This window comes from Rhincodon typus, chromosome 48, assembly GCF_021869965.1.
Source record: "Rhincodon typus isolate 14 chromosome 48, sRhiTyp1.1, whole genome shotgun sequence".
Taxonomy (NCBI): Eukaryota; Metazoa; Chordata; class Chondrichthyes; order Orectolobiformes; family Rhincodontidae; genus Rhincodon; species Rhincodon typus.
The window spans coordinates 633,014-654,554 of NC_063379.1; the positions used below are offsets into that span (position 1 = coordinate 633,014).

General features: G+C 48.1%; 1 protein-coding gene across 4 annotated transcripts; it reads right to left on the reverse strand.

Moving 5' to 3' along the window:
- Positions 1-11,038, reverse strand: LOC109925856 (aryl hydrocarbon receptor interacting protein). Of its 4 annotated transcripts, XM_048620866.1 has the most exons (8): positions 10,892-11,009; positions 10,190-10,784; positions 7,045-7,264; positions 4,206-4,385; positions 3,928-4,116; positions 3,129-3,305; positions 2,741-2,882; positions 1-584 (listed from the first exon to the last, which is right to left on the reverse strand). In XM_048620866.1, the coding sequence occupies exons 3-8, from the start codon at positions 7,117-7,119 to the stop codon at positions 382-384; spliced, it is 966 nt and encodes a 321-aa protein (XP_048476823.1). In that variant the 5' UTR covers positions 7,120-7,264; positions 10,190-10,784; positions 10,892-11,009; the 3' UTR covers positions 1-381. The 4 variants fall into 4 exon arrangements, with proteins under 4 accessions (XP_048476823.1, XP_048476824.1, XP_048476821.1 ...); XM_048620867.1 differs by lacking the exon at positions 7,045-7,264; XM_048620864.1 differs by lacking the exons at positions 7,045-7,264; positions 10,190-10,784 and having other exon boundaries at positions 10,892-11,038.
- Positions 11,039-21,541: the final 10,503 nt, after the last annotated feature.

Consider the following 21,541-nt stretch of genomic DNA (forward strand, 5'->3'; position numbering starts at 1 on the left):
CACACACACACACTCACACACACACACACACTCTCTCACTCTCACACACACATACTCTCACACTCACAGACACATACTCTCACACTCACAGACACACACTAACACCCTGGCCCAGCCTGTTGTGCACAGGCGATTGGCCAGTCCTTAAGGAATGACGGTGCGAACACCAAGCTGCTCTGTCAGATGGTCGTCATGTTGGGGGGGGAGAGCGCACACCACTCACTAACACATCGCCTCCCCAACACTACACACATACACTCAGGTACATTAGTGTGACAGCAGTTCCCGGGGCCAGGGGGGGGGGGTGTGGTTGAGGGAAGGGACGTTGGCAGACTCCCATCGTCATCCCCTCCCCGCCCCTCAAAAGGTTCCCCTCGCCGCTCATTGGAACATCCCCTTAAAGCGAACTTTTTCCTCTTTGTCCTTCTGCCGCATCCTCTCTTCAAGCACCTTCAGCTCGCGGCTAACCACGGGGGCCAGGCTCGGGTCCAGCTTCACCGCTGTCGACAGGTCCTTCCGAGCCTCCACATCATTCCAGACTGCCCCCTGCGCCTTCCCACGTTTGAAATACGCCTTCACGTTATCTGGAACCCAGGAGGAGGAGCAGGATGGTAGGAAAAGTAAGTGTCAGTACGGTCCCTTCGACAGTGCCCACTCCCTCAGCACTGACCCTCCGACAGTGCCCGCTCCCTCAGCACTGACCCTCTGACAGTGCCCGCTCCCTCAGCACTGACCCTCTGACAGTGCCCGCTCCCTCAGCACTGACCCTCTGACAGTGCCCGCTCCCTCAGCGCTGACCATCCGACAGTGCGGCGCTCCCTCAGCACTAACCCTCCGACAGTGCGGCGTTCCCTCAGCACTGACCCTCCGACAGTGCTGCGCTCCCTCAGCACTGACCCTCCGACAGTGCGGCACTCCGTCAGCACTGACCCTCCGACAGTGCCCGTTCCCTCAGCACTGACCTTCCGACAGTGCCCGCTCCCTCAGCACTGACCCTCCGACAGTGAGGCACTCCCTCAGCACTGACCCTCTGACATTGCCCACTCCCTCAGCGCTGACCCTCCGACAGTGGGGGCTCCCTCAGCACTGGCCAGATGGGCCGATCAGTGGCAGATGGACTTTAACCGTGAGGAATAGGAGGTGATGCACTTTGGAAGCAGGAACAAGACAAGGAAGAACTCAGTGAATGGCAGGACACTAGGAAGCTCACTGAGGCCCACAGATCCCTGAGGGTGGTACAGCAGGTTAATGCGGGAGTTAGGGAGGAATATGGGACATCGCTGTGGTACAGATTGTAAGAGCAGGGAGGTGATCTTGGAGCTGTACAGGGCTTTGGTGAGGCCCCAGCTGGAGCACTGTGTGCAGCTCTGGTCCCCACACTGTAGGAAGGATGGGATTGTACTGGACAGGGTATAGAGGGAGATTCCCCGGGACGCTGCCCTGGGATGGAGCGTTTCAGCGATAGACAGAGACTGGATAAGCTCGGGCTGTTTTCTCTGGAGCAGAGAATGCTGATGTGGGAGCTGATAGAGGTGAAATGGTAGGGCCCTGGGGAGTGTTGTCAAACACAGAAACCTAGGGGTGCAGGTATACAGAGACAGTAAGAACTGCTGATGCTGGAGTCAGAGATAACACAGTGTGGAGCTGGAGGAACACAGCAGGCCAGGCAGCATCAGAGGAGCAGGAAAGCTGACGTTTCGGGGCAGGACCCTTCTTCAGAAAACATGCTTTGAAGATGCATCGCAGGTAGACAGGGCAGTGAAGAAGGCGTTTGGTACGCTTGCCTTTTTTGGTCAGTGCGTTGAGTAAAGGAGTTGGGAGGGTCATGTTGCGGCTGTACAGGACATTGGTTAGGCCACTATTAGAATATTGCGTTCAATTCGGATCTCCCTGCTGAAGGAATGACATTACTGAATTAGAAAGGATTCAGAAAGGATTTACCAGGATGTTGCTGGGAATGGAGGGTTTGAGTTAAAGGGAGAGGCTGGGTAGGCTGGGGCTTTTCTCCCTGGAGCGTCGGATGCTGAGGGGTGACCTTAGAGAGGTTTATAAAATCATGAGGGGCATGGATAGGGTGAATAGCAAAGATCTTTTTTCCCCATGGTGAGGGAGCTTAAAACTAGGTGGGGCATATTTTTAAGATGCGAGGAGAAAGATTTAAAAGGGACCTGAGGTGCAGCTTTTTCACACAGAAGATGGTTTGTGTGTGGAATGAACTGCCAGAGGAAGTGGTGGATACAGGTACAGTTACAATATTTAAGTGACATTTGGACAGGTACATGAATAGGAAAGGTTTGGAGGGATATGGGCTAAATGCAGGCAAACGGGACTAGTTTAGTTTGGGGAAACCTGGTTGGCGTGGATGTGTTAGACTGAAGGGTCTGTTTCTGTGCAGTATGACTCTAAGATCATGAGGGGCATGGACTGGGTGGATCGAAAGTAGCTGTCCCCTTTAGAAGGTAGGAGGTTTAGAGGAGATTTGAGGGAAAAGCTTTTTCACCCAGAGGATGGTGCAATCCGCTGCCTGAGACAGGAGGAAACCTCACATCCTTTAAAAAATACTTGGATGAGCAGCTGAGGTGTTACAACATTGAAGGCTATGGGCTTAGTGTGGGACTGGTGTAGGTATGTTTGACGGTGTAGACTTAAATGGCCTGTTGTGAACAGTGTGGTTCCACGATGCTAATCCCCTCGGATACCCCCCTCAGAGCTCAGCCAATGAATTACAGAGGGGCATTACCGTTATACTTGGAGATAATGGATGTGCAGTGCTCAATCACTTCATAGTATTCCTCAGTCAGCATCTTGCACTGGCAATAGTTCAGCAGGAGTGGAGTGATCATCTGGTCCAACCGCATCCAGTTCTCATCGCCCGGTTTCTCCTGGGACACACCCGGCCCAGCCCCACACACAGAGAGACAGAGAGAGAGAGACACACACAACAGGGCAGATCAGTGAATGCCAATGTCAAACCGACAGCAGTATTGACCCCTGACCTGCAAGACGAGAGAGAAACAGAGGGGGGCGCTCGAGTGCCCAGTGGTTCAGCTGCCAATTGACCTCTGCCCTTTGACCCCAGCTCTGCCCTTTGACCCGAACTGAGTGCCCGCTGTCCCACTGCCCCTCACCTTCACCTGCAGGTTCTTCAGGCAGGCGATGGCATCGTGGTACCTCTTGCATGCCTCCTTCACCTTGCCCTCCTTGTAGAGCTGATTGCCTTCCTCGTGGATCAGAGGGACTGCCTCCAGCTTCTCCTCATCCGTCATCGCCCAGGCTTCCTGTCTGTAGCTACCTGGCTCCTCCACCTGCCAAACAGCCAATGGCACATGGTCGTTTCACAGAGTGGTCGGAGGGTGAGGGAGCTGACCACACTCGCTATCCTCCTCCTCGAGCAAGGGCTTCGGGTCCGTTGGGATTCGGGAGAGTGGGAGTGTATGGGAAGGGTTTTGGGCCCATTGGGATTGGGGACAGTGGGAGTGAACGGGAAGGGGTTGGGTCCACTGGGATTGGGGACAGTGGGAGTGAATGGGAAGGGGTTCGGGTCCAGTGGGATTGGGGACAGTGGGAGTGAATGGGAAGGGGTTTGGGTCCAGTGGGAGTGGGGACAGTGGGAGTGAATGGGAAGGGGTTTGGGTCCATTGGGAATGGGGACAGTGGGAGTGAATGGGAAGGGGTTTGGGTCCATTGGGATTGGGGACAGTGGGAGTGAATGGGAAGGGGTTTCGGTGCATTGGGATTGGGGACAGTGGGAGTGAATGGGAAGGGCTTCGGGTCCAGTGGGCTTGGGGACAGTGGGAGTGAATGGGAAGGAGTTTGGGTCCATTGGGACTGGGGACAGTGGGAGTGTATGGGAAGGGCTTTGGGTCTTTTAGCTGGACATTTACTGCCTGCCGCTTGATTCCCCAGTGTTTACACGGAGCCCGGTACCTTGAGCATTTCGATGAGGAAGATGAGGGGCTGGGGATCTTTCTGGAGTTCATCCAGGTCACAGTGTCCTAGTGAGTGGTGCTCATGGAGCTGTGCGATCCCACAGCAATGTCTCTGCCCCTCCAGGGGGTCCTTGCCGACTGCTATGTTCCGCAGGCTTTTGGACACCATCGGGTAAACCAACACGTGCTGCGGGAAAGAGAGATGCTGTCAGTGCCCCAGATCCAGGGAACCCCTGTGGGAAAACGCTGAACGGAGACTCCGATGTGAGCACTGACCTTTGTATCACACAGAAACTCCGCCACCTCCCCTTGGCGCATGGACACCACGATGGCTTCCCAGACAGGCAGCTTGAACTTCTTGCCGATGATAAGCTCCATAGGTTTCCCACGGCTCCGGCTGTCATCGATAACTGTGCGTTCCTCATTAGATCGCATTGTCCGATAGTGAAAGGTGGCCTAGCCAGGACACAGAGCGGCAGCGTCAGACAGAGAGAGAGAGAGACGGCGAGGGGAGGGAGGACAGACAGAGGTGTCAGTGTGCGTGTGACAGAGAGAGACAGAGGTGTCAGTGTGTGTGAGAGAGAGAGAGAGAGAGAGACAGGGGGGGAGGGGGGGGGAGAGACAGAGGTGTCAGTGTGTGAGAGAGGGAGAGACAGGGAAGGAGGAAGGGAGAGTGAGAGCGCACAGAGAGGTGTCAGTAAGAGAGAGTGAGAGTGTGGAGGTGTCAGAGAGAAATAGAGAGTGCGGAGCTGTCAGAGACAGAGAGAGAGAGAGACACAGGACAAGCAGGGGTGTCAAGCAGAGAGAGAGACTGCAGAGGTGTCTTAGAGACAGTGAGCAGGGAGGTGTCAGGCAGACAGAGTTAGTGTGGAGTTGGTTGAGATCAGAGAGAGTGCAGGGAGGTGTCAGAGGGATGGTGAAAGAGAGAGTGTGTGGAGATTTCAGATAGAGTGGCAGTGTCAGACAGAGAACAGCTCTCTGTGGTAAGGAGTTCCAAAGACTCAACCCTGTGAGAGAAGAAATTCCTCCTCATCTCGGTCTGAAATTGGTGCCCCTTTATTCTGAGACTGTGCCCTCTGGTCCCAGACCCTCCCATGGGGGGGAAACATCCTCTCAGCATTGACCCTGTGAAGCCCCTTAACAATCCGATATATTTCAATGAGATCCCCTCTCATTCCTTTAACCTCCAGTGAGCGCAGTCCCAATCTGTTTAAACTTTGCTCAGAAGACAGTCCCTCCATCGCGGAGATCATCCCCGTGAACCTTCTCTGAACTGCCTCCAATGAAATGCTATCTTTCTGTAAATAAGGGGACCTAACCTGCTCACAGTGCTCCAGATGTAGTCTCCCCAGCACCTTGTACAGCTGCAGTAAGACTTCCCTTCTCTCATACCCCAACCCCATTGTAATAAGGGCCAACATTCCACGACACTTCCTGATTCCCTGCTGTCGCTGTGAGCTAGCTTTCTGTATTTCATACACAAATCCCTTTGTGCTGCAGCTTTCTATAGTCACTCTCCATTTAAATAAAACAGCGTACTTTGTTTTAGCCGGCATCTTATGAAGCATTCTCAATAAACCGGCAAAAATTATATCCCTGAAATACCAGAAGTTTACACAATTATCACGATCTCTGTGATAGTTGTCAGATGATGGTTAGAATGAGAAGGCTCTCAGGTGGTAAGTTTTATTAAGGTAAAGTTAAGTGATTTAAACTGTAAATAAAGTGCAACAGTGCTTTATGTTTTTGTTACTTAGTGTGTGTTTTTACATTGATTATGTGGACCCCTTGATCAACCAGCAGACTGCGGGTCTGACAGGGGCCAGTTAATAAAACTGTATCTGTTCTCCCTTCCAAACCGGGCTCACATTGCCCAACTCCTTAACCTATCGGCTCTGTCTGTAAATTGTTTGCATCCCTCTCAGAACTTAGATTTCCACTTATGTTTCGGGAAAACCTGCATTCGGCACCTTGTAAGTTTCAGTGAGATTGCCTCCTATCCTTTGGAATGCTAGACAATACAGGCGGAGCCTGTCCAATCTCCTTTCACGGGGCAGTCCAGAAGACTGGATGCAGAAGTAGTCCATTCAGTCCATCGAGTCTGCTCCACCATTCAGCAACATCATGACTGAGAATCCTCAAATCCCTGCCTTTTCCCCACAATTCTTGATGCCCTTCCTAATTAAAAATCTGTCCGTCTCAGCCTTGACCCCTTACTCTGAGATGATGTTCCTCTAGTCCTAGACTGTCCCACAAGGGGAAACAATTTGTCCACATCTCCCGTCAAACCCCTAAGAATCTTGTACGTTTCATCCTTCTAAACTCCCAATGAGTACAGGCCCAACCGACTCAACCTCTCCTCATCAGACAGTCCTTCCATACCCAGGATCAGCTGAGTGAACCTTCTCTGGGCTGTCTCCAATACCAGTCTGTCTTTCCTTTGATAAGGGACCCCAAAACTATTCATAGCTGTGTTCTGACAGTGCCTTGTATAGTTTTAGCAAAACTTGCTACACTCCATTCCCTTTTAAATATACGATCAAGAAATGAATGCAGGATGTATGGTCACTGAGTTTGCAGATTTCTGTGCAGCGATTGTGATGAGGTCAGCAGTGCATCCCATAGAATCTGTGTTCCCTGATTTGGACTATTGGCATGGTCCAATCAGGGATCCCTGGCTGACAGATATAAACAGGAGGGTCAGAGGTTCTGTTCTCTCAGAGAGCTGGCCCTGAGGGAGCTGGATCAGTGTCGATGACTCTCCATTTGTAAATAAAGGGGGACTTGGTGACAGGGTACCAGCCTTGGTGGAGTTATTTCAGCTTAAGTCAGCATTGACAAGTTGGACCAAAGGATCTGTTTCTGCTCTATGACATGGAAATTGAGGGTGTGGTACTTGAAGGGAGAGGAAAGCCTTAGACAGAACAGAGGCAAATGGAACCTATTCCTGAAAAGTGCAAGGTGGTGCATTTTGGAAGGACCAACAAGCAATAGAGTACAAGTTGCATGGTAGGGTCTTGAGAAGTACAGAGGATCACAGGGGCCTTGGTGTGCACGTCCATAGATTATTGAAGGCAATAGATAAGGTGGCTAAGGTAGCAGATGGGATATTTACCTTTATTCCGTGACGCACTGAGGTTATAATGGAGGTGTACATAACATTAGTTAGGCCACAGCTGGAGTACGACATATACTTCTGGTCGCCATACTGCAGAAAGGATGTGAGTGTACGAGAGAGACACAGTACACAGGAGATTCACCAGGGGGTTGTCTGGAGCGGCTCAGCTATGAAGAGAGGCTTCCTTAGAGCACACACGGCTGAGATGTACAAATTTCTGAGAGGCATAGACAGGGAGACAAAGATAGGGAGACATTTTTGCCTTTAGTAGAGGGCTTAGCAACCAGGGGGCACAGTTATAAGGTTAGGAGTAGGGGTTTAAGAGGGAATTTGTGATAAATGTTTTCCATCCATGTGGATATCTGGAACTCACTGCCTGAAAGAGTTGTGGAGGTGGGAAAACTTATTTAAGTGTGGCACGGTGGCTCAGTGGTTAGCACTGCTGCCTCACAGTGCCAGGGACCTGGGTTTGATTCCACCCTCAGGCGACTGTCTGTGTAGAGTTTGCACGTTCTCCCCGTGTCTGCATTTCCTCTGGTTTCCTCCCACAGTCCAGAGATGTGCAGGTTAGGGTGGACTGGCCATTCTGAATTGCGCATAGTGTCCAGGGGCCTGCAGGTGAGGTGGGTTAACTATGGGAAATGTGGGGTTATGGGGACAGAGTAGGGTCTGAGTAGGATGCTCTTCAGAGGGTCAGTGCAGATGCGATGGACCGAATGGCCTGCTCCCAGACTGTTGGGATTCTATGATTCTAACCATTTAGCTGAGCAATTGAAACGCCAAGCCTACAGATCAAACACTGGAAAATGGGATTAGAATGTGGAATATGAGAATCTATAGAGATGAGGATAGGATGTTTGACAGCTGGTATGGAGTGGATGGACCAAAGGGTCTCTTACAGCGTAGTAGAATCTCTACGGCTCACTAAAGGCCGACTTCCCTTCCCTAATACCCGCTGAACTGGGATGCTAGCCCTGGAAATCCATTCACCTGCGTATCTCACCATCTAATGAACCTGTGGCCAGGCAGTCACGGGACACTTCGGAGATGGTGCTGGGGCTTGTTGGGTAGGGGAGAATGTGGCTTTGCAAATGCAGCTGTAGAACATTTAACAGCATGGAATGAGACCCTTCAGCCCACTGGGTCCATCAGTCATGACCTTCTTACAATTGTGCAGGGCCTTGTGAGGCCACACCTGGAGTACAACATGCAGTTTTAGTCTCCTTCTCTGAGGAAGGATGTTTGGGCTCTGGACGAGTTTCCCAGACTGATTTACCTGGGACAGTTCGACTGATGTATGAAGAGAGACTGGATTGGTTAGGTCTGTTTTCACTTGGAAGCGGAAAGGGAGGATTTCAACAAAACCTATAAAATTCTAACAGGACCAGACAGGGAAAACACAGGAAGGATGCTTCCGATGACCAGTGAGTGCAGTACAAGGGGGGTCACAGTGTAAGGATTACGGGGTAGGCCCATTTAGGACTGGGATGGGGAGAAATGTCTTCACCGAGAGAGTGGGGAGCCTGTGGAATTCTCTGCCACAGAAAGCAATCGAGGCCAAAACATTGAATGTTTTTGAGAAGGAGTTAAATATAGTTCTTAGGGCTAAAGGGATCATAGAGTATGCGGAGAAAGTGGGAACAAGTGACTGAGTTGGATGATCAGCCATGATCATATTGAATGGGACAGCAGAGTTGAGGGCCAAATGACCTACTCCTGCTCCTCTGTCATGTCCCTCCATTACTCCCTGAGTCTTTATTATCCACTGCCCCCTTATCATATGGAGAAGCTCAGGTCCAAGGTCAAATGTTAGGGAGCAAGCTGGAAGTAGGTCAAAGGGCAGGATGATGGGGACAAGAGTATGGCGAGGGACCACAAGTAAGTTTTGGGAATTGTCCAGGTAGTTGACAGGGAGGGGGAAGGTGTTAGGTTACAGGAGGATAGAAACAGGTTGGTCAGATGGGCCGATCAGTGGCAGATGGAGTTTAACGGTGAGAAATGGGAGGTGATGCACTTTGGAAAAAGGTAACAAGACACGGGAGTACTCGCTGAATGGCAGGACACTGGGAAGCTCAGAGGAACAGAGGGATTTTGGGGTGTTAATCCACAGATCCCTGAGGGCAGTATGACAGATTAATAGGCTAGTTAAGAAGGCATACAGGACACTTTATCAGTCGTGGTATAGATTCTAAGAGCAGGGAGCTGTACAGAATTTTGTTTGGGACAGCTGGAGTAGTGTGTTCTGGTCCCCAGACTTTAAGAAGGTCATGATTGCATTGGAGAGGAGGTCCACAGGAGATTCACCAGGATGTTGCTTGGGGTGAAGAATTTCAGCGATAAAAAGAGGCTGGATTAGCTCAGGTTGTTTTCTTTGGAGCAGAGAAGACTGACTGGACGACCTGGCAGTAAGATTATGAGGGCATGACAGGGTGGATAGAAAGCAGTTGTCCCCCTAAGTCGAAGGATCAATAACAAGGGGGCATTATTTTAAAGTGAAAGATAGCAGATTTAGAGGGAATCTAGGGGAAAAACCTTTCACCCAGAGAATGGCAGGGATCTAGAATGCAATAGAATAAAACAAAGAACTGTGGATGATGGAGATCTGAAACAAAAACAGAGGTTACTGGCAAAACTCATCAGGTCTGGCAGCATCTGCAGGGAGAAAGCAAAGTTAATACTTTTGGTCCAGTGAGGTTGGAGGGAGTGGTGGGGGGGTGAAGAGATAAACGGTTAGAATGGAGACGTAGACCAGAGTGAGAGACAGAAAGAAAAAGATACAGGAAAGGGAAAGGCAGAGGAGGGGGATGATTGACAGTGGGCCAGGACAGCACAGAAACGGAATAAGTGATAACAAGAGTAGGAGACAATCAGTATAGACTGTGTTCAAAAAAATCCATGTGGTGCTAACAGGACTAAGAGAGGGTGCGAATGTGCCGGCTGAACTGAAAGCAATCCATGTCACGGCAGGACTAAGGTGTGGAGTTGGGCAAAAATCATAACGGGAAGGAGTCAGGCTCTGAAATTGCTGAAATCCAAGTTGAGTCCAGGAGGCTACAGGGTCCCCAGGCAGAAAGCAAGATATTGGAATGCACTGCCACACAGCGGGGCTGAAGCAGGAGACCTCACCACCTCTAAAAAGTACCTGGACGAGCATCTGAGGTGTCAAAATTCAAAACTATGAGCCTAGCTCCAGAAAATGGGACCATTGTGTTTTTGGTGGGATAGATTCGATGGGCTGATGGGCCTCTTCCGCTTTGTGACAGTCTATCCTCAGCGCTGGACGCTGGTCCCCCGGCCTCCGTGGCCAATCAGGGTTGAAAGGGGGCGTGCATTGCCTGATTGACGTCCGGTCACAACGAATAGACGGCCCTCTTGAAGAGATACACATAGTCCCATCCAATCAGGATGGGCGGGTCGTGATCGGCGGCCGGGCGGTCCAATCAGAACTGGTAGGTTTGCGACTGGCAGCCGTACGCTCCAACCGGAACGTGGGGTTTGGTGATGGGCAGCGGGAAGATCCAATCCAGACGCTGGACCAGTATGCGGGCGCAACCCGATCGCTCGCTCGCTTTGATAGGTCGACACCTGTTAGATGGACATCCGTGCCGGCCAATGGTGACGGGATAAATTGAGGTTTTGATGACAGATGGTAACGGCAGCCAATGGGACTCAACTGCACGAGAGGGCTGGTCCAATTAGGATAGAGGAGGCGGGATCAGAGCCTCGCCTTCCGCACGCTGCCAAAATAAGGGGAGCGGCCGTTAGAAGGCGCAAGATCTCCCACCGCACCCCCAGACAGCCACCCGAGTGTTTTATTTTCAATCTCTATCTGTTTTCGTTTTACCTTTGTCCCGTCCATGAAGTCCGGCAGCTCCCCCGTGCCGACGTGCAGGATCCGTTTGGTGATGCCGTCCGCTTCCATCATGAGTGCTCGCTCCGCCATCTTGTTTCTTGTTTATTTCCCTCCCGCCTCCTCCTGCACTTCGGAAATCTCCGGAGGTTTCCGGATGACCAAAGGGACCTCTGACGTGTTGCGCCGCTCTGTATTGATGTCACGACGCCACCTCCTCGGCGGAAATATACCCTCATCTTGGTAAAGGGTAGGGCTGTGCTCTCCACCCGTTAGGCAGATGGTGTCCGCCATCTTAGTCAAGGAAGTCGGCGTACAGCTAATTGAGGTAGAAAGGAAGGGTGATGGCGCCATCTTTGTAAAGGAGGATGGGCAGTCTCCAGCAATGGGACCGCAGGCGCGATGGCCGTCTAATAAATGCGGGGCGGTTAAACGGTTAATGTGTCCGTCTGCCATCTTGGTAAAGGAGAACTGGCACGCACAGTCAATAACAGAAGGTGTGGTCGCCATCTTTAAGGAAGGAAGACGTGTGGGTCTAACAATCATAACTAGTTATGGAGGTGATGGTGTCAAAACAGGAGAGTAAGGAAGAATTTACAGATATAGAGCAGTGTGGTGGGGTCACGTAGCGTGACATGAACCCAAGATCACAGTTGAGGCCATCTCCATGGGTATGGAACTTGGCTATCAGTTTCTGCTCAGCGATTCTGCGTTGTTGTGTATCTCGAAGGTCGCCTTGGAGAATGTTTACCCGAAGATCGGAGGCTGAATGTCCGTGACTGCTGAAATGTTCCCCGACTGGGAGGGAACATCCCTGTCTGGTGATTGTTGCACGGTGTCCATTCATCCATTGTCATAACGTCTGCATGGTTTCACCAATATACTATGCCTCGGGGCATCATCGCCTGCAGCGTATGAGGTAGACAACAAGCTAACTTGAACTTGTTATGATCACTCTACCATAATTAGCCTGTACAGTTTTGGATTACTTATTACTTTGGTTAGACTCTCGGCATGCAACTATTACACCTATCATGTTATTCCAGTCATTTGGTTTGTCCGCAGCACTACCTTATTTTTAATTTTCTTTGTAATTATCTCTCTATCTCAATTAATTGGATTATAGGTCACCCCTTCGCTTGTTATTCAGCTGTTGACACTTTATCACACTGCCTGACACTCTTGATCAGCTGCAGAGACTTATCATTTGACATTCCACTCACACTATGTGTATGATCTTTTGATCTGTCTGCTTACAAATTCTGTGCCTGTGTGCTTCTCTCTCACTTCACCTGACGAAGGAGAAGCGCTCCAACAGCTTGTGATTCAGATAAACCTGTTGGACTACAACCTGGTGTCATATGACTTCTGACTTCATAAGGGAAGAGTAGGTGTTAGGTGTTGCTGCCATCTTAGTAAAGGAGATCCAGTGACCACTCTCAGTGAATAGGGAGTGGCATCTGTCTGATCTCACTTGAAGCAGGGTCTGGGCCTGGCCACCATCCTGATAAAGGATGGCATATAACCACCATCTTGGTTTAGTGGTATTATCATTGGACTGTTAATCAAGACTCCCAGGTAATGTTCTAGAAACCCGGGTTCGTATCTTCCACAGCAAATGGTGAAATATGAATTTTTAAAAAAAATACGAGTCTAATGATAACCATGAATCCATTGTTGGAAAAAGCCATCTTGTTCATTAATGTCCTTTTTACAAGGTAAATTTGCCATCCTTACCTGGTATGGCCTACATGTGACTCCTAACTGCCCTCTGGGCAATTAGGGATTGCCACCTAAATTTCTTGAGGTCAAAAACAGAAATTCTGGAGAAGCTCAGCCGGTCTAGTAGTATCTGTGGAAAGAGAAACATTTTGAGTCTGGTAACTTCTTCAAAATTGTTCTGAGGACTTAGATTCAGGTCCTTCCATGGCAGATGGTGGAATTGAAATTCACTAAAAGTCTGAAGTGAGTAGTCTAATGATGACCATTAAACCATTGTTAGAAAAAAAAACTCATCCTTTTAGGCAAGGAAATCTGCCATCCTCACCTGGTCTGGCTGACATGTGACTCCAGACCCATGGCATTGTGGGTGACTGTTAACTGCCCTCTAGACAATATATGCTGTCTGTCTGACCAAAGACTCCCACATCCTAAAACACAATAAAAACTTTGGAGTGAGATTTGGCTCTATCCACTATCTTGATAAGGGAGGTTGTAGGTCTGTCATTTTAGTGAAGTGGGATGTGTATGCCCACCATCTTGGTGACAGAGAGTAGATTCTGTGAACTGCAGTGTAAATCTGTCTGCCATCTTGGTGAAGTAATGTGTGTGTCTGTCCACCATCTTTGTGAGAGATGGTGTCAGTCTGTCTACCATCTTGGTGAGGTAGTGTGTGTGCGTTTGTCCACCATCTTTGTGAGAGATGGTGTCAGTCTGTCTGCCATCTTGGTGAGGTAGTGTGTGTGCGTTTGTCCACCATCTTTGTGAGAGATGGTGTCAGTCTGTCTGCCTTTTTGATGAGGACACTTCTTGATGGAGCTCTCCCAGTTCCCCCTTACCCTCCTGACTAACCCCCCCCACCCCACAATCCCTGGTGATTCTTGGTGACGGAACCAGCCAGGCTTCCCACTCAAGCCTGTGGGTTGAAGACATAGGCTCCCAGTGTCTCCCAAAATCTCCCTGTTGTCACACCATCTATAACCTTGGAGCTATTTCTTGTACCCATCAATCTCAGAACATTTAGAGTCAGACAGCTTTTACAGCAGAGGAACAGGCCCTTTCTGATCTGTTAAGAAAATGTTAGAAGCCATTAGAAACTTAGGACCTGGAGTAGGCCATTCAGTCCCTCAAGCCTGTTCCACCATTCAGTGTGATCATGATTGATCTCTGGCCTAACTTCAAAGACCTGCCTTTGGACCACATCCCTTAATACCTTTGTTAAACAAAAAAATTATCTCTCTCAGATTTAAATCTAACAACTGAACCAACATCCACTGCTGTAGAGGAAGAGGGTCCCAAACCTTTACCACCCTTTCTGTGTAGAAGTGCTTCCTAACATCTCCCCTGAACACCCTGATTCCCAGACCATGCCCCTAGTTTCTAGAATCCCAACCAGTGAAATTGGTTTATCTTTATCTACCCTGTCTTTTCCTGTTAATATCTTGGAAACTTCAATTAGATCATACCTTGACCTTATAAATTTTATCTGGTTATTATTATCACATGTCTCTCGGTACAGTGAAAAGTTTTGTTTTGCGTGCAGTACAGGCAGATCACACCATACAAAGTTCATAAGGTGTTAGAACAGAGCGAGGAATACAATGTTACTGCTGCAGAGAAGGTGCACAAACAGTGAGGTCAACATTAAATTTAACATTTGAGAGGTACATTCAGAAGTCTAACAACAGCAGGGAAGAAGCTGTTCTCGAATCTGTTGGTATGTGTGTTTAAGCTTTTGTATCTTCTGCTTGATGGAAAAGGTTGGAAGAGATTATAACCGGGTGGGAGAGGTGTTTGATGTTGGCTGCCTTTCTGAGGCAGAGAGACGTGTGGATGGAAGATTGGCTTGTGTGATGGTCTGGGCTGTGTTCACAACTCTGTGTAGTTTTTTGGGCAGAGCAAGCTGTGACACATATTCATAGAGTGCTTTCTATGGTGCATCTATAGAAATTTACAGACATGCCGAATTTGCTTAGCCTCCTGAGGATGTAGAGGCGTAGTTGTGCTTTCTTGATTGTCCATCAACATGGATGGACCAGGAGAGAATGATGGTGATCGTCACTTCTGGGGACTTGATGTTCTCGTCCATCTCAACCTCAGCTCTATTGATGTAGACAGGGGCGTACCCTCCATCTTGAAATCTTCCTGAAATCGTGGACCCGCTCTTTCTTTTTGCTGATGTTGAGGGAGAGATTGTTATCTTTACACAGCGTCACCAAGCATTCTGTCTCCTTCCTGTATTCCGTCTCACCATTGTTTGAGATCCGGCCTATGATGATGGTATCATCAGCAAACTTGCAGATGGAGTCAGGATAAAATGTGGCCGCACGGTGATGAGTGCACAGGGAGTACAGTAAAGGAGGCTGAGTACACAGCCTTGCGGGGCACTGGTGTTGAGGATTGTTGTAGAGGGTGTGTTGTTGCCAATTCTCACTGATCGCGGTCCAGGGGTCAGGAAGTTGAGGATCCGGTTGCAGAGGGCGTAGCAGAGACATGGGTCTCGGAGTTTGGAGATTAGTTTGGTTGGAAGTATTGAAGGCAAAACTGTAGTCAATGAGTAGAAGCCCGATGTACAGCTTGTTGTCCAGATGTTCGAGGGATGAGTGTCAGGCCAGGGAGATGGTATCTGCCGTGGAGCTGTTGCGACAGTCAGCAGATTACAAGGGTTCGAGGCAGGCTGGGAGACTAGAGTTGATTATAAACCATGACAAACCTCTCGAAGCATTTCATGGTTATAGAGGTCAGAGCCACTGGGCTTTGAGAAAACAGGCTTCATTTGTATAATTGCTGCTCATTGCTTAAGCCCTGAATTCCAGGTATTGTTCTTGTAAACCTACAATGTACTCCCTGCAAGGCTAATGTATCCTTCCTAAGGTGTGGTATCCATATGCGCTCACTGTCTGCATGTTGGGTCTGACCAGGGTTTTGTACAACTGCAGCTTAACTTCTGTGTCCTTCTACTCCAGTCCTCTCAACATAAACGCCAACATTCCGTTAACCTTTTCAATTATTTTCTGCAGCCTTTTGTGACATTTTAAAGATCTATGCACCTGAACCCCTAAGTCTCTTTGGACATCTGCTCCTATTTAATTTCATCCCATAGAGTCACAGAGACATACAGCATGGAAACAGACCCTTCGGTCCAACCAGTCCATGCTGAACATAATCCCAAACTAAACTAATCCCACCTGCCTGCTCCTGGCCCATATCCCTCTAAACCTTTCCGATTCATGTACTTATCCAAATGTCTTTTAAAAGTTGTAACTGTACCCACATCAACCACTTCCTCAGGAAGTTCATTCCACCCACAAACCACACTCTGTGTAAATAAAAAATTGTGCCTCATGTATTTTTTTAAATCTCTCTTCTGTCACCTTTAAAAATGTGCCCCCTAGTCTTGAAATCCCCCACCCCAGGGAAAAGACACCTACCATTAACCCTATCTATACCCTCATGATTTTATATACTTCTGTAAGATCACCTCTGAACCTCCTACGCTCCAGTGAAAAAAAAAGTCCCAGCCTTTCTTGATAAACCTTCCATACCCGACAACATCCTGGTAAATCTCTTCTGAACCATCTCCAGCTTGATAATATCCTTTTTATAACTGGGTGACCAGAACTGGACACAGTACTCCATTAGAAAGTAGCCCAATCTGTCCTTTTTCCATCCAAGTTGGATAACCTCACACTTGCTGTCATTGCCCATACTTTTACCTATTCACTCAGTCTATCAACATCTCTTTGTAATTTCATGCTATCATCTACAATGCTGCCTAATCCTGTGTCATCAGCAAATTTAGATCAATGTCTTTCTGGGCCATTACCCAAGTGGTTAATAAATAAAGTGAATCATTGAGGTCCTGACACAGATCCTTGAGGAACACCACAGGTCACACCCAGCCAACTTGAGTACCTACCCATTATTCTTACAGCGACTTTATAACAAATACATTTGGATAATTCAAGGTAACCAGGCAGATCCAGCATGGTTTTGTCAAAGGGAAATTGTGTTTAACTAATTTATTGTAGTTCTTTGAAGAAGTAACCTGTGCCATAGATATGGGGAAACCAGTGGATGTATTATATTTAGAGTTCCAGAAGGCATTTGATAACGTGTGAGAAATTTTATTTTTGAAGCAAATAAAAGGGGTAAAGGGGTAAGAGATTGGCTTGGACAGAAGATTGGCTAACAGGAAGCAGAGAGTACGAGTAATTTGGTCTTTTTCCAGGCTAGTGGGATGTGATTAGTGGTGTGCCCTCAGTACTGGGGCCTTCCCTCTTTCCAATGTAAAGGATTTGGATAAGGAGACTGAAAGTATCGGCGCTAAATTTGCCGATGACACAGAAATAAATTGGAAGGTGAGTTGTGAAGAGGGAATCCAGGGAAAATAGCCCCAGCCTATTCAGCCTCTCCCTATAGCTCAAACCCTCCAACCCTGGCAACATCCTTGTCAATCTTTTCTGAGCCCTTTCAAGTTTCCCATTATCCTTCCTATGAAAGGGAGATTAGAACTGAACGTAGTATTCCAAAAGTAACCTAACCAATGTGCTGTACAACTGCAACATGACATCCCAACTCCCAACTGGGATTTAGGTAGGTTAATAAAGATTTTTGAATGGTGTACAATGTGGGGAATGCGGGAAATTGTCTGTTTTGACAGACAGAAAGAAAACGGAAGTACGTTATCTAAATGATGAGAGGTTACAGGGCACTGCAAATGCAGAGGGATCTGGGTGTCCTGGTGCATGGATCGCAGGAGGTTAGAACGTAGGGACAACAAGTAATCAGGAAAAATTACAAAATGTGATGTTTACTGGGAGGGGAACTGAATGGAAGAGTAGGGAGGTTATGTTTTAATTATACACAGCTTAGGTGTGTCTGGGGCTGCAACACCGTCTACAGGACTGGTCCCTGTACTCATGGAAGGATGATTTGACTTATTATTCTCCCATGTACTGAGATACAGAGAAAAGTGTTGTTTTATGTACTATACAGATGCATCACGGTAACAGAGCAGAGTGCGGGATACAGTGTTACAGCTGCTGAGAGAGATCAGCATTAACATTTAAGAGGTCCATTTAAAAGCAGGGAAGAAACTGTTATTGAATCTACTCATATGTGTATTCAAATTATTTATCTTCTGCCTGACATAAGAGGGCGGAAGAGAGTATAACTGGGGTGGGAGGGGTCTTTGATGTTGGCTGCTTTCCTGAGGCAGCAGGAAGTGTAGATGGAGTCATTGGGAGGGAGACTGGTTTGTGTGATGGACTGGGCTGTGTTCACAAGTCTCTACACAGGTAGTTCTTCTTTAACGTGATTGTTGCGTTCTTGAGTGACCTCGCACTATAGAAAAGTGCGCTATAGGGGAATCGCTATAGAAAATCGCTATACCTGTACAGCAGAAAGTTCACATTATCCAAACTGCATCCACTCTTCATCAATCTCATTCCAGCCAATTTGCATAAACAAAACACCTTGTTATACCAGAACTACCTTTATTTTGTTTTGCTGTTGGGCAGAGCAGTTGCCCTACCAACATGTGATGTATCTGGATACGATGCTTTCTCTGATGCATCTAGAAAAATTGGTAAGAGTCTTTGTGGACATGCCGAATTTCCTTAGCCTCCTGAGGAAGTAGCGGTGTTGTTGTGCTTTCTTGACTGGAGCGTCAGCGTGGATGGAGCAGGACAGATCGTTAGTGATCGTCAGTCCCAGGAACTTGGCACTTTTGACCCTCTCCACCTCCAGCTCCACTGATGCAGACAGGAGCTTCCTGAAGTCAATAACCAGCTCCTTTTATTTGCTGACATTGCCTTTCCACCCATGCTACTAATGTGTCGGAAGCAGTTCAGAGCTGGTTTACTAGACTGTACCTGGAATGAGCAGGCAACCTTACGAGGAAAGGTTAGGTCTGTATCCTCTGGAGGTTAGAAACGTCAGAGGTGACAGCATCAAAGCAGATAAGATCCTGAGGGGGGCTTGACCAACTGGATATGAAAAAGATGTTTCCTTTTGTGGGAGAGTCTAAAATGAGGGTCAAAAATCAGGGGCACCCCCGTTTAAAGCAGGCATGAGGAAACATTTTTTTCTCTCGAGGCTTGAGAGTCTTTAGAATTCCCTTCCTCAAAGTGCAGCGGAATGCAGAATCTTTAATTTTTGTTAAGGCAAAGGTAGATAGATTTTTGATGACCAAGGGGGTGAAAGATTATCGGGGACGTGCAGAAGTGTGGAGTTGAGATTAAAATCAGACCAGCCATGATCTTATTGAAGAGCAGATGGGACTGGAATGGCCATATGGTCTACTCATGTTGCGTGTTTATACATTTGGTTCATTGTCTGATACCTGCCATGGACACATTGATCTCTTCCGACCCCATTTTCCAGCATGTCAAAGCTAGGATGTTTCAAATGCTTTCTTAATTCGTTCTTAAACACTGCGAGGGTTGTAAATCTATGGAACTCACTGCTCCAGAGTGTAGTGGAGGCAGAATCGATCAACAGTTTCAAGAAAGAAGTAGATATGTTTCTGATAGATAAGGTGAATAGCGAAGGTCTTTGCCCCAGGGAGGGAAGTTTAAACCTATACCCCTATAATTTTGAAATGAGAGGGGCAAGATTTAAGAGGGACCTGAGGGGCAACTTTTTCACACAGAAGGTGGTGCATGTTTGGAATGAGCTGCCAGAGGAAGTGGTGAATGCTGCTACAGTTATATTTTAAAAGACATTTGGACAAGTACGTGAATAGGAAAGGTTTAGAGTGGCATGTGCCAACACAAGCAAATGGGACTAGTTTAGTTTCAGAAACTTGGTTGGCATAGACACTGTGACGGTGTGATGAAAAAGCAGATTAAAGGGCTATGGGGATCAGGCAGGAAAGTGGAGTTGAGACCAGGATAAGATCAACCATGATCATATTAAATGGCAGAGTGGGCTGAATGGCCTACTCCTCTCCTGATTCCTATGCTCCTATGATGAGGGGCACAGATATGGTGAATAGCAAAGATCTTTTCCCTAGGGTAGGGGAATTCAACATCAGAGGGCATAGGTTAAAGGTAAGAGGGGAAAGATTTAAAAGGGACCTAAGGGGCAACTTTTTCACGCAGAGGGTGGTGCGTGTATGGAATGAGCTGCCAGAGAAAGTGTTGGAGGCTGGTACAATTCCAACACTTAAAAGACATTTGGACAGGTGCATGGATAGGAAGGGTTTAGAGGGATATTGGCCAAAAGCAAGCAAATGAGACTAGTTTAGTCTGGAAACATGGTTGGCATGGATGAAGGGTCTGTTTCTGTGCTGTATGACTCCCCTTTCAGGCTGTAAGTTCCAGACACCCTCTGAGCAAAAACATTCTGAAATCCCTTCTCATCGGACTTATGAATGGTCATCTCTGAAATTAGAGTTGATCTTTCTCTGTACCTTCTCTGTAGCTGTAACAATATATTCTGCATTCTGTTCTATTAACCTGATGTACTTAGGTAAGGTATGATTTGTCTGGTTAGCATGCAAAACAATACCTTTCACTGTATCTAGGAACGTATGACAATAATAAATCAAATCAAATTAAATCTCAACCCCCGTTCCTTATCTTAAAACAAGTGCTGAACTGGTTTCTTCCTCTCTGTGTTGTCTATGCCTTTCAGAAATGTGTACACCTCAGAGCACCTTGGCCATCTCAAAGAAAAACAAGCCCAGCCTCTCCCATCTCTCTTCATAGTTGAATGGCTCCATCCCAGGCAACATCTTGGTGAATCTCCTCTGTACTCACTGTAGTGCAGTCACGTTGTTCCTATAGTGAGGGGACCAGAACTGCATATCATCACATACAGTTCGCCATCATAACTTCCTTGCTCTTGTATTCAACACCTTGTCTAATGAAGGCAAGTGTCCCATTTAATCTACCTATCCTGCTGCCTTCAACAATCTATGGACGTGCGTACCAAGGCCCCTCTGATTCTCTGTGCTCACACAATCACAGAATTGCAGATACAGGCATTTCTGCCCATCTAGTCTGCACCAATCCTCCAAACAGCAGCTCACCCAAACCCTAACTCCACCTTATCCCCTGTAACACTGCATTTACCCTGGCTAATCCACCAAACCTGCACATTTCTGAACATTACGGGGCAATTTATCCTGGCCAATCCACCTAGCCTGCACATTGCTGAACTGCCTATGGTTGTCCAATTCAGCATGTGCTCCTTAGCTTTGTTAGTCCCTTATTTGGACCTCTGACACATTGATGCTCAGTCCCATCATTTGCCTCTGCACCTTGCGGGGTAGGAACACACATGAGAACATGAGGCAAGAGCAGACTGTTGCCCCCTTGAGCTTGCTACACCTTTGAAAGACATCCTTAACTCCACACTCCCAACTGCAAAACTCTTACACATCCCTCGGTGGTGAAGAATCTTTCTACACCCGCTCGGATAATATTCCGTATCCCAGCCTCTGTCCCTCTCCAGAAAGTCACTTTGCATTTGGGTTGATGCTGTAATGAGGAGCTAGCTCAAGGAGAGGCAGAAACAGAAAGTGCTGGAGAAGCTCAGCAGGTCTGGTCACGTTTACAGTCCAGGGGCTGTTTGCCAAGCAAAGGCAGTACCAGCACCTAAATAATCTTGGTTCTTGGACAGCACAATGTGGTATGGGCAAGGTACGAGCATGGATAGAGGATTGGCTGACTGACAGAAGGCAGGGAGTTGGGGGGGGTGGGGAAAGGGGCCTTCATCAGGATAGCAGCCAGTGACTTGTGCAGTTCTGCAGGGGTCAGTGTTAGCACCACAACCATTCATGTCATACGTGAATGACAGGGCACCCTGCGGGCCGGCAGGGTGCGGTATTGGTGGAGAAGAGCACCCTCCGGGGGGGCAGGGGGCGGTATTGTGGGAGGAGTGCAAACTCCGGGCCGGCAGGGGGCGGTGTTCGGA